Below are 13,900 nucleotides of genomic sequence, written 5' to 3'. Positions count from 1 at the left end.
CTGTAATAATTGATATGGTCATGATTAATTATTAAACAAATCTTTGTTTTTTAAAATACTATAATTAAGGCTTTTCTGTCTCAGGAATTATTAAAGGAATAGTCAGAATTTTGTTTAAATTTATTTAGTTTTTTGACACTATCAATATCTATCAATAAAATTATTTTTTTCTCTCAAAATTTAACACTATAAGGAATGGGGGAAATCTGCATTCAGAATATTTTTTATCACCTACTTGAACATGTTGAACACGGAATATTTTTTTTCATCTACTTGAACAGAATATTTTTTTCCCATCAAATTGGGGATCAGAATATCTAAAAAAAAAAAAAAAAATAAACAACAACAAAAAAAACACTTTGAAGTTAAATGGTCGTTCCCTTTAGCTAAATATCCAATACAATCATTTTCTTGAAAAATATGCAAGTTGAATATTAAATTTCAATTCTTTTATTGTTAAAATATGAAAACTTAACAAAACTTATCAATTATCGTCATTTGTGAGACCGTCTTATGGAAATAAAACATCTTCTATTTGTTATTGTTGTTATTTGTTTTTAAATTCACATAACCTTGATGGTGTCTTGAGAAATAAAAGTTTCAAGTTTCGAGTACCAAGGTAAAAGATGGGACGAGTTGGTAAAAAGATGGGACGATTTGACATAGATTTAAGGATTTGACATTAGCATGGTCAGGTTAGCTCTTGAAACCACTACAGTTCAAAACGTCCGATATTGTTGTAATTTAACACTGATTGTCCTTGGAAGGCCGTCCGATGGCCTTTACAAACGAAGATTATTTGCCTAGTCATGAGGAACTGACAGTTCCAGAGCTTCCACTGACATCGTCTGTCCTTAGAGCAAGTGGTGTGTTCTTTGGAAAATACTGTGATAATGCTTCGAAGGTAATTCTTCTTTTAATTTTGATATAACAGAAGTCCAAATAACACCTACAGTACAGACAGGTTTCTCCCCTTGACATTATACATACCTTTAAAGCTTTATCTTCCGAGTCCTTAAATAAACCAATGGCGGATCTCCTGTAGTTGGTGATCGCAATACTGGTATACCAGTATTGTCAACAATACTGGTATAAAAATTTTGTACCAGTATTGTCACTTTTAAAAAAAAACAACAGCAATACTGGTACATTACTGATATACCAGTATTGTAGTTGTATTGTTGACTATACTTAAAGATTTAAAATGAAAAATGAATTTTTAAGCAAAATTGGATAGTGAAGATCAAAGGGAGGTTAAATGAACTCAAAAAGATTATAGAGGATAATTGTGAAATCTATTAACAACCAATGAAAAATAATTAAAATATATACTTGTACAAATAAACAAAGGATTATTGTTATTAACTCATATTATTCAAACAATTGTTAATCATAATATAAATATTCGCTAAAAAATTTTATGATATATTTCTATAATTTATTTAATTCAATTTAGATAAAAAAATAAAAGCTTATTATCAGAGTTATTATTTAATAAATTCAAGCAAATAATTACACTCTAACACTGTAAATTCAGCATTTACATGTACACCATCGTATATTTTTACAGATATTTTAATACATGTATACAAAGATCATATGCATTTATCTTATTTTCTTATTAATCTTTTAGAAAATAATTAATAGATATCATTATCTATTAAACTTAAACAGTTTTTTTTTAAAATAGGAAAACCAGCTGATTATAATCAAATTAACTAGTTTTTCTAAATGAATTTTAAGGGTAGTTAAAGCACTGTCAGTTGATTCAGAACCATGGGCAATACAATTTGTAGCAGATATATCTACTGGTACAAACACTAATACCAGACAAGCACTCCAACAGTAAGAGAGCCATACAGGTGCTACATGTATCTGAAAAAGCTTGTAATCTAGTTAGCGTAAGAGAAAGTTCACAGAGACTGAATACCTAAATATCAATATAGGAAGTGTGGTAGGGGGAGAGGGGAGGGTTGCAGAAATGCCATCTGAAACAGAAATAGACGTCAAAACACCACAGCCAATGCTGATGATACAGAAGCTATAGCAGCAATGTCAATATAAAATTCACTAAAATATACTATGAGTATTGGAAAAAGATACCTGAAAGAAAACATAGAAGAAAAATAAGAGTTTGTTAAAATGCTGAGACAGGTTCCTTTAAGAAAAGAACATCAAAATATTTAAATCTTTCTTTGATGACAATCACACGGTGTAGTACGTTGACGGTTGCTATTCGAAAAAAAACGCGTCCGCTGTTGCTATCCGAAACTTTTACGGTTGCTATTCGAAATAAAATGGCAATTTAGGATGGAGCAGCCCAAAGAAACGTCAACAGGCGCAGGTAATTTGTGTATATATATAATAAAACTGGTCTTACGGAATACTATAGATATTATCAACGAATACTGTCTACCCCTAACAAGGAAAATAGGTCTCGTCTTTGAAAGCGAGATGAATAAATTAGATCACACATGCCAAATACCCGTTATCGTTTGCACTGATTTATTCATTTTTAACGAAAAACTAATTGTTTTGAATGAAATAAAGATTTCAAAAGGGGCATTTATTGGTTTGCTAAGAGCTTTCAAAAGTATTAAGCGAAAGAGTGTTTTTTTATTTGTCACGGGACAATAATACGGGACTCTTCATGATTTGCTAGGGTTACGGTTACTATACAAACACATTATATATGGCACCGGTTATAAACTGAAAAAAAGGCACCGGTTACTAGTAGTTTTTATATTGTTATTTTCAGCAAAAAAGAGAAAGTCAAAGGCATGTCTGTGGCTCAATCGTCCAAAAAAGAAATCAAAAATTGAAAATGCTATTGTTATTGAATCAAAGGTGTTACCAACAACTCGGCTTGGAATTGAACTGCAGGACTGAAGATTCATCTTTGAACATTACCTAGTACGTTTTGGACTCAATATCAAGAGAGAAGACAAGGGACGGATGCGGGAAAGAACATCACTGTATGAGAATGTGAAAATGCGGGGGAAGGGGGGGGGGGGGGTATTTTTTTCATTTGAGATTGAACTAAACTAAAATATAAACTAGTATACATAGTCCTAAGTTACTAAATAAATACATTGATAACAATATTGACAAATTTTATTTACCCAAAACTTCATACTATTAAGCCATCAATTTTGAATTTGATGACAATAACCTGCAGTCTAATTAAAAGCATTGAAACACATATCTGCACCAATCCGTCTATGAATCGAATGGTTGATACATAATTTTTGGCGAATATGAATTGTCCTTGTAAGATGAAATAAAACAAAACAATAAACACATAAAAAAACAAAGCACATATTCTCTTGTACCTAAACAAAAAACATAGTAAATCGTAATACTGAATCTCTTTTGATTAATGTTATTATAAGAAAATACTTCAAATTCAACACAAATGTGTTAGACATTACAATTAGGCGTGCCCTGTAACTTTTTTGTGTTTGTATAAAGATGGCCGGTATTTGTATGTCTTGCCACAACCGGCACATTGGTACCTTTCAGGGTTTGCGTGAGCAGCTGTATGGTCAGCTAAATATCGTTTTGATTTGAATTTCTTGCCACATTCGTCGCAAGACAATTTATCAACTCTTTTAGCCGAACACACATGCCGTGCTAGACTAGATTTATATCTGTATGTATTGCCACACGCAGGACACCCAAAGGGTTTTGTTTTTTCGTGTGAGGCCTTATGCCCTTCAAAATTGTTCTTGTAGGTAAACCCTTTGCCGCACTGGTCACAAAAATATTTAAAGTTTCCTTGGTGTTCTTTTTTGTGAGAGTTCAGGCCTCCTCTAGTCTTGTAAGTCTTGTTACATTCAGTGCAGACAAATTTTTTCTCACTGCCATGTGACATGACATGGTTTGTAAGATCATACCTAGAGTAAAACGACTTTGAACAAATGTGACACTCGTGACCATTACCGGTGTGACCCACAACATGTCGCCTCAAACTGGTACACCTATCAAATGTTTTATCACAAATATCACATACATATGATTTTGAGGCAGGGTTATTGTTGTTGTTGTCTATTGTTACTTCAACTGTACCAAGCAGGTCTTGGGCCAGTTGGGTCTTGATTGATGGGCTCGGTTGTGGAGTTTCAGGTATGATTTCTTCATCACTTGTGATGGATTCAACCAGAGTGAGCTGAGTTTCAGGTATTATGGTTTCTTCATCGAGAGGAACTGGATCTGAGAAAGAGTCATCAAGTACCTGACCTGAGATAGTCTGAGACTCATTATGATGACTTTCAGGGCTGTGTGTAATTAACTTGAAGCCAAAGTAGGACATGTCTTTACTTAACTCCTGTAAATTATTTATATATGAATATTGAGTACATGCAGAAAATAAAACTATAAGCATTTCACAATATGATAAAAAGGTGAAATTTGAGAATATAAGAAAGAAAAAAAACAATGATTTCGTGTAGAAATTGTGGAAAAATCATTTTATGTTACCTTTATGACTGAATTTTACTGTTTAACCTTTATTTTATAGACCTTTTCTATAAAACGAAAACAAGTTTAACGAATAAAAAAAGTATCAGAAATTGTATCTTCACATATTCCACGTTTGTCACTCGAATATATGTTAGCACTGCAAAATATAGCTTTAATATTTCATGTTCACATTACCGACTTTTGAATCCGGTACAAGTGTTTTCTTTCGACAGGATACCTTCTTGGCTGATATATGACGGTATTATTCTACCCATTCAATTAACAACAACTTAAAGAAGTAAAAATCTAAATTTCACTCGGTGCTCTCGGGACAAGAATTTCATATCAGCAAAGTAAATAAACGTTGTCGAAAAAAAATATTGTCCGGATTCAAAAGTCGGTAATATCAATACAAAATGAACTAAGCTACATTTGATAACTTAACTATAATTAAAAATACTGTTACATTGAACACTAATTGGCGGAATAAAAGATCGATTTGTGACCTGGTTTATTACGAACGTAACAATAATATCTGAGTCTACGCTTACTCAAATATTAGTGTAACGTTCATAATTAATCAAGTCCCAATCCGATCTTGCATTCCGGCAATTATTGTTCAACGTAACTGTAGCCACTTCGAATGAACTATTGGTTATTTTCCGTTGTAATACATAACCGGTTGACTCATTTCACTAGATACCAGGAAACACACGAAGGAAATTAAGCAATGTATGTTTTGCAGAAATATTTAAAAAAAATTACACCTATAATAAAAGTATGTTAAAAGGAGTACTGGAATATAGATACATAGTAACGCTCAGGCGCCCCATACATACTATTTATAGAAAAGAAAATGCGTTAAGATATTGCATTTGATCTCAGGTTATTTAGCATTTGTTTTACTAAATGCTCGTTGTAAAAGTTGTCAAATAGAAATCAGCAACCGGTGCCTTTGTCCAATAGTAACCGTAGTCTAGCATTTTGTCGAAAAACTTGTGTAAACGTAAATTGAATAGGAAAAATGTATATTTCATGTGTTGAAAATGTGTTTTTTGCACTAAACTAAGTATAAATCATGAGTATGTTACCGTTTTTTGACAATAATGGCAATAATTAGACGATAAATTCGTTCACTCCTACGTTCCCAATTGAATATCTAGATTGTTTTATTTATTATTTGGAAAAGTAATTCATATAAAATATCAAACTGAACTGAAATCGTTAGACAAATATGTCTTATATTCCGTGAAGACGATATCATACAAGATCAAAGTTTTTTTAATACATAATATTGATGAAATTCAAACACTTACCATGTTTACTCGTGGGTTTTTTCGGATAGCAACCGTAAAAGTTTCGGATAGCAACAGTGGACGCGTTTTTTTTCCGAATAGCAACCGTCAACGTACTACACCGTGAATCACAGTCAATGGCAACATCAGTTAAACATGCAATCATTCCTTATAAAATTGTCATGTCATATGTTAATTTCATTATGCATATATATGTGACACCTTTAATAAACAATTAATTACCTATACATGCTATATGTATTGTTTATTTAAAAAAAAACACAATACTGGTACAATACTGGAATACAATACTGGTACAAAATTTTTATACCAGTATTGTGCACAATACTAGTATACCAGTATTGCGATCACCAACTACAGGAGATCCCCAATGGCTTCTACTGACCCCTCATCTTAGAATGTCGTTATGCAATTTCTCATCATATAATGTGGGGAGGAAGTCCCCTATTACAGTAGAACGGTCTCACTAATTAACGACAAGAAGAATAATTTTAGCTACAAGAAGCGGCAAGAAGAATGATTTTAGCGAAAAGAAGCGACAAGAAACTATTTAGTGACAAGAATTTTTTTTTTTTATTAAAATTACTTATTCCAAATAAATATTAATCTCATTTGATGTTTCACATCGTGTGTACCGTTATTAACTTATGGCACTGCATGAAAACAAACCTTTTGATCATATTTTTCAGGAGCCAAAATGTGCACAAAAGGTGATCCATTTTGAAGTCTACATTTTTTTTCCTTTTGTAGAACAAAAGGTGGTATTTCTTCTTTTGTCATTGCAATAATGTCATCTTGCTAATGTTGATGTTACAAAAGGTAAAAAATGTCGTCTTTTAACTTTTGTTGTTGAAAAAAGATTTTTAAATATCACCTTTCACCTTTTTCGAAATTTTGAAAATGTGCAAAAGGTTGTCTTTCATCGTTTCACACATTTTGTGAAGTTGTTTATGTTACCCTTCACCTTTTACACCTTTCCAAATCTTTCGAAATTTTTTAAATATTTCTTTTGTAGGAGCAAAACATGAGATGTTAATCTAAACACCCACTACAAATATTTAAAAATAAGAAAATAATATGGGAAAAGACTAAATCATAGCATCATAGCATTAACCTACACAATCCCTTTCTTCCTTACAAATGTTTAATTTCTTCAGTCATTACCTACTTATCTATCAACATAATAATAAAAACTACACAATCCCTTTTCTCATCACTTGTAGTCCGTCGTTTACGTTTTACATTGAACTTCTTCTAGAGAACCACTGAATGGAATTAAACCCAAACATGGCATGAATGTTCCTTATGAGGTGCTGACCAAGTGTTGTTACTTTGTAGCTGATCTATCATCCAAGATGGCCGCCAATGGGGGACTTAATTTAACATAGGACCCTATGGGAAATGCATACTAATGACTTCTTTTAGAGAACCACTGAATGGAATGAAACCAAACATAGCATGAATGTTCCTTATGAGGTGCTGACCAAGTGTTGTAACTTTATAGCCGATCCATCATCCAAGATGGCTGCCAGCGGGGGACTTATTTTAACATAGGACCCTATGGGAAATGCATACAAATGACTTCTTTTAAAGAAACACTGAATGGAATGAAACCAAACCTAGCATGAATGTTTCTGATGAGGTGCTGACCAAGTGCTATTACTTTGTAGCTGATCCATCATCCAAGATTGGCCCCAGGGGGGGACTTAGTTTAACATAGGACCCTATGGGAAATGCATACAAATGATTTCTTTTAGAGAACCACTGAATTGAATAAAACCAAACATATCATGAATATTCCTTTTGAAGTGCTTGCCAAGTGTTGTTACTTTGTGGCCAAATTTTATCATTTTTTATATGAATTTAAAAACCCAAGTAAAGGCTTAATAGTCTTCTTGACGCTTCTTGTCGCTAAAATTATTCTTCTTGACGCTTCTCGTCGCTAAAATTATTCTTCTTGACGCTTCTTGTCGCTAAAATTATTCTTCTTGACGCTTCTTGATGCTTCTAGTCGCTAATAAGTGAGACCTCAGTAGAAAAATAAAAAAAAAAGTAAAAAAAAATAAAAAATTGGGAAAATTTTCCAAATTTTCATTGTACTAATGAACTCAAACATTCAAAATCGGGGAAAAAAAAAATGTTGTCGCTTTTTTAATTCCTGCATTTGCGCAGATTGCAGAAATCTACTTCCTTTTTCCAGTCTCTTTGTCCTGAGACTTTGAGTAGTTCAGTAAAATATAGGAACTCAAGGAACACAATACCAATATTTCATTTTTAGCTCACCTGGCCCAAAGGGCCAAGTGAGCTTTTCCCATCACTTTGCGTCCGTCGTCGTCCGTCGTTGTTAACTTTTACAAAAATCTTCTCCTCTGAAACTACTGGGCCAAATTAAACCAAACTTGGCCACAATCATCATTGGGGTATTTAGTTTTAAAAATGTGTGGCGTGACCCGGCCAACCAACCAAGATGGCCGCCATGGCTAAAAATAGAACATAGGGGTAAAATGCAGTTTTTGGCTTATAACTCAAAAACCAAAGCATTTAGAGCAAATCTAACACGGGGGTTGAATTGTTTATCAGGTCAAAATCTATCTGCCCTGAAATTTTCAGATGAATCGGACAACCCGTTGATAGGTTGCTGCCCCTGAATTAGTAATTTTAAGGAAATTTTACTGTTTTTGGTTATTATCTTGAATATTATTATAGATAGAGATAAACTGTAAACAGCAATAATGTTCAGCAAAGTAAAATTTACAAATAAGTCAACATGACCGAAATGGTCAGTTGACCCCTTTAGGAGTTATTGCCCTTTATAGTCAATTTTTAACCATTTTTCGTAAATCTTAGTAATCTTTTACAAAAATCTTCTCCTCTAAAACTACTGGGCCAAATTAATCCAAACTTGGCCACAATCATCTTTGGGGTATCTAGTTTAAAAAATGTGTCCGGTGACCCGGCCATCCAACCAAGATGGCCGCCATGGCTAAAAATAGAACATAGGGGTAAAATGCAGTTTTTGGCTTATAACTCAAAAACCAAAGCATTTAGAGCAAATCTAACACGGGGGTTGAATTGTTTATCAGGTCAAAATCTATCTGCCCTGAAATTTTCAGATGAATCGGACAACCCGTTGTTGGGTTGCTGCCCCTAAATTGGTAATTTTAAGGACATTTTACTGTTTTGGGTTATTATCTTGAATATTATTATAGATAAACTTTAAACAGCAATAATGTACAGCAAAGTAAGATTTAAAAATAATTCAACATGACTGAAATGGTCAATTGACCCCCTAAGGAGTTATTGTCCTTTATAGTCAATTTTTAACAATTTTTATAAAATTTGTAAATTTTTACTAACATTTTCCACTGAAACTACTGGGCAAAATTCATTATAGATAGAGATAACTGTAAGCAGCAAGAATGTTCAGTAAAGTAAGACGTACAAACACATCACCATCACCAAAACACAATTTTGTCATGAATCCATCTGCTTCCTTTGTTTAATATTCACATAGACCAAGGTGAGCGACACAGGCTCTTTAGAGCCTCTAGTTAATAATGTTTCGTCTTTAATATGAATTAACGTTACCTGATGCATTGCGTTTCTTTGTTTACATTGACTGTGACGTCATAACTTAAATAACGTCACAAGTAAAATCCCTAACAACAGAACCAAAATCGGAAACGTTACGGTATTTCCGTTTCTTTTTTAAACAAATATTTAAGTTACAAAAAAAAATTCATACAGACTTTGTCCCCATTCACAGGCAGTGTTCACAGGTAATGCCTACCTCATATTAATCACATAATGATAATATGAGACAGGCATTACCTGTGAAAGGGGATGAAGTATGAATATTTGTTTTTCAATTCAATCATATTTTAACTTCTAAATGGTTAAAAAAGACTCGGAAATGCCGTTACGTTTCTGATTTTGGTTCTGTTGTTAGGTGACGTTATTTATGTTATGACATCATATTCACTGAAAACAAAGAAAAGCTATCATCAGGTAATGTTTTATCATATCAAAGAATTATTAAAAATGAAATTGGTATTGTGTTCCTTCTTATATTTTACAAGACTGATAAATATATATTTTACTCAAAGTCTCCTGACAAAGAGACCAGAAAAAGGATGTAGATTTCTTCACAAATGTGGGAATTTAAAAAAGTCTGAAAACAAAAAGGTGAACGATTTTGAGTTCATTAGAAGAATGAAAATTTCGCGAAATTTTCCTGATTTTTTAACTTTTTTTTTTAATTAATTTTTCTACCGTAATAAGGGACTTCATCCCTTTATTATACTTATCATATGATAAAGATAAAAATTATTTAGGTGAGCTAACAATTAACATGAACATATAAATTTATACAGGTTCAAATTTTCGACATTTAACACAGACTTAAAAATTAAAATTATTCAAAGTCTTTGCCGTCACAGTTAAATCTGACAGGTTATTCCACTTATCCACTACTCTAATTGAAAAAGTATTTAGTCTGTGTGTCGTCTTACACTATTTTTTAAAAAAGTTTAAGGCGTATGAGTAGCACCATTTTTGCAGTGTCGGTCAGGATTGGGGAAACAAACAATATTTTATTTTAGGCCTTGCTTATATATATCTCCAAAGCAGCTAGACCAAAATAATATTTGTTAAACGGTATGATTTTGCTGTTGATTAAAAGACCTCTTGTATTTGATGAATTAATTTATTTTTGATTTTTTGTTTACATTTCAGGAGTTTATGCTGTGTGTTTCAGAGGAGAAAGATCCAAGAAAATGTATAAATGAAGGGAAGGAAGTAACAAGGTGTGGATGGGAATTTTATAGAAATCTGAAGAAGAACTGTCAAGAGGAATTCAATGTGTACCATGACTGTGTGGACAGGAGCGGTTCCAGTATGGATATATATCGGTATACTTGTAGTAAAAACTGTAATAGTATAAGCAATTTTCAAAGTCTATAGCTAGGATCTATGAAAAAATTGCAATGGAATTTTAAAAAAAGACTCATTGTGATTATAAATTGTTTTTCTGGGTGAAAAGGGGCATGTGGTAATCATGGTAATACTATGGTGAGAAAACATGTACATAGCACAAGATAGCAGTTTCAGGTTTACTTAGTTGAGAGGTTGATAACATTTCTTGTAAATTTGACAATGGGAACACACACTTTTAATAATGCAGCACTATCTGCATGAACAACAGGCAGTTCAGCAGTTAATTTTCAGCCTAAATAAGGCTAGTTCTCACTTTAAATCCATAGATCAGTAACTACATTGTACATAGGAATGATTTACTAAAGTCTTAAAAGCACAATGGGAATTACAGAATTATTTTACTTTTGTACTTTACTTTTGCATTACTTTTGTTTCTGATTTCATTAGTCAATATTTTGCTTGTTTCTACATTGTTGTCAGCCTGATTAATACCCCAACTATCACTTTCGTTTATTTGACTACAAACCCAAGTGGACAGTGGGGGTGCTTTTAATCAGACTTCATTGTTGCTCATTTGTAAATAAAATTTTGGATTTGTGTTTCTGTTTCGCATAATTTGATATCAGGTATCAGGATGATCGAATTTGGATCAATTATTGACCACTACATGCCAGGGAGATGTTAAACACTGACCCCCTCCTGATGTGTAGGTGTACCTCTTTACATCACTTGATGTTGCCTATAGGGACATTCAAACTTATAACACCAAGATACATTGAAAATGCAATCACAAAAAAAGACAAACAGCAGTATACAAAACACAACATAAAAAACTATAGACTGAGCAACATTAACCCCACTAAAAACTATAGACTGAGCAACATTAACCCACGAAAAACTATAGACTGAACAACATTAACCCACGAAAAACTATAGACTGAGCAACATTAACCCCACTAAAAACTATAGACTGAGCAACATTAACCCACGAAAAACTATAGACTGAACAACATTAACCCAACCAAAAACTATAGACTGAACAACATTAACCCCACTAAAAACTATAGACTGAACAACATTAACCCACGAAAAACTATAGACTGAGCAACATTAAACCCCACTCAAAAACTATAGACTGAGCAACATTAAACCCACTAAAAAACTATAGACTGAGCAACATTAACCCCATTAAAAACTATAGACTGAGCAACGTTAACCCACGAAAAACTATAGACTGAGCAACAACATTAACCCCACTAAAAACTATAGACTGAGAAAGAAGACCCCACTAAAAACTATAGACTGAGCAACATTAACCCCACTAAAAACTATAGACTGAACAACATAACCCAACCAAAAACTATAGACTGAACAACATTAACCCACAAAAAACTATAGACTGAACAACATTAACCCCACTAAAAAACTATAGACTGAGCAACAACATTAACCCCACTAAAAACTAGAGACTGAACAACATTAACCCAACCAAAAACTATAGACTGAACAACATTAACCCACGAAAAACTATAGACAGAGCAACATAACCCCACTAAAAACTATAGACTGAGCAACATTAACCCCACTAAAAACTATAGACTGAGCAACATTAACCCACGAAAAACTATAGACTGAACAACATAACCCAACCAAAAACTATAGACTGAACAACATTAACCCACGAAAAACTATAGACTGAACAACATTAACCCCACTAAAAACTATAGACTGAGCAACAACATTAACCCCACTAAAAACTATAAACTGAGCAACAACATTAACCCCACTAAAAACTATAGACTGAGAAAGAAGACCCCATAAAAACTATAGACTGAGCAACATTAACCCCACGAAAAACTATAGACTGAGCAACATTAACCCCACTAAAAACTATAGACTGAGCAACAACATTAACCCCACTAAAAACTATAGACTGAGAAAGAAGACCCCACTAAAAACTATAGACTGAGCAACATTAACCCCACTAAAAACTATAGACTGAGAAAGAAGACCCCACTAAAAACTATAGACTGAGCAACATTAACCCCACTAAAAACTATAGACTGAGCAACATTAAACCCACTAAAAACTTGAGCTGGAATCAGTTGCTCTCGAAGGGTAAGCAAATACCTCTCCACATGTGGCACTTTATATAAAGGAACTATTTAATTTATTATAATTAAACTTATAGATGATCCCTCATACATTAAGATAATAAGACAAACAGGACATGTAAAAACTATATACATGTATCAATAAAATTAATAATGAATACCTTTATAGTTTTGTGTTCACAATTCAAAGTGACTTTTGAAAAGGTAGATGTAATGATATGCTGTGAGACATGTGAGATATGGACATTATTTTCATTTTGTTAAATTGATTAAATTTCATCATTACTTTATTTTACAGGTGTAGAAAACCACAAGCCCCTTTTGACCAGTGCATGAAAGAAAAAATGAATATGGAAAGGCCACCTATAGGTTATTTTTCTCGTGCTAGAATACATCACACTAAAAGAGAAATGCTGAAGTTGAATGAGGAAGTACTACCTGAGAAAATTCCAGGGTTACAAGATTTCAGAAGCCCACCTAAAAAAGATCTTGGTACAAATTATGGCAATATGCCTGTATAACTATAAGTTAGACATGATTTTTGTGAATAAATGAAAAACGTGTAATTACATGTGTATTTGTAGTAACACTGGTTAATTTATATTTGAATTAAAAGAATAAAAAACTTAAAATATCTGTTCAAAAAATTTTACATTAAGTGTCATCAGAACATTAAGACAAAGCGTCATGTAGTTCATCATAGACTTATCTTACCTTTATTGTTGTCCCCAGGATATAATAACAATAAATATGTTTCTATCTGTCAATTTGTCCATAAGAACCACATTAAAATAGTATTATCCTTAGTGTTCCTCCTAAACCCCATCAGAATAGGATGATCCTTATTGTACCACCTAAACCACATCAGAATAGGATGATCCTTATTGTACCTCCTAAACCACATCAGATTAGAGTGATCTTTATTGTACCTCCTAAACAACATCACAATAGGATGATCCTTATTGTACCTCCTAAACCACATCAGATTAGAGTGATCCTTATTGTACCTCCTAAACAACATCACAATAGGATGATCCTTATTGTACCACCTAAACCACATCAGAATACATGGAA

General features: G+C 32.8%; 1 protein-coding gene across 1 annotated transcript; it reads left to right on the top strand.

Annotated features, from left to right (window-relative positions):
* The first annotated feature begins 676 nt into the window (after nucleotides 1-676).
* On the top strand, nucleotides 677-13,462 carry LOC143064475 (NADH dehydrogenase [ubiquinone] 1 alpha subcomplex subunit 8-like). Its single transcript, XM_076237319.1, has 3 exons — nucleotides 677-904; nucleotides 10,512-10,687; nucleotides 13,125-13,462. Exons 1-3 carry the CDS (start codon nucleotides 776-778, stop codon nucleotides 13,345-13,347), a joined length of 528 nt encoding a protein of 175 aa, XP_076093434.1. The 5' UTR covers nucleotides 677-775; the 3' UTR covers nucleotides 13,348-13,462.
* The last annotated feature ends 438 nt before the right edge of the window (nucleotides 13,463-13,900 follow it).

This window comes from Mytilus galloprovincialis, chromosome 2, assembly GCF_965363235.1.
Source record: "Mytilus galloprovincialis chromosome 2, xbMytGall1.hap1.1, whole genome shotgun sequence".
Lineage (NCBI taxonomy): Eukaryota > Metazoa > Mollusca > Bivalvia > Mytilida > Mytilidae > Mytilus > Mytilus galloprovincialis.
The sequence above is the reverse complement of the archived record's forward strand: the minus strand, read 5'-3'. Positions and strand labels throughout refer to the sequence as shown.

Bases quoted from the DNA above. Each gene is read 5' to 3' on its own strand.
- LOC143064475 (XM_076237319.1), top strand. From the start codon at position 776: ATGGCCTTTACAAACGAAGATTATTTGCCTAGTCATGAGGAACTGACA. The intron at 905-10,511 runs GTAATTCTTCTT...TTTACATTTCAG, and splicing joins ACTGTGATAATGCTTCGAAG to GAGTTTATGCTGTGTGTTTC. The intron at 10,688-13,124 runs GTATACTTGTAG...TTTATTTTACAG, and splicing joins TCCAGTATGGATATATATCG to GTGTAGAAAACCACAAGCCC.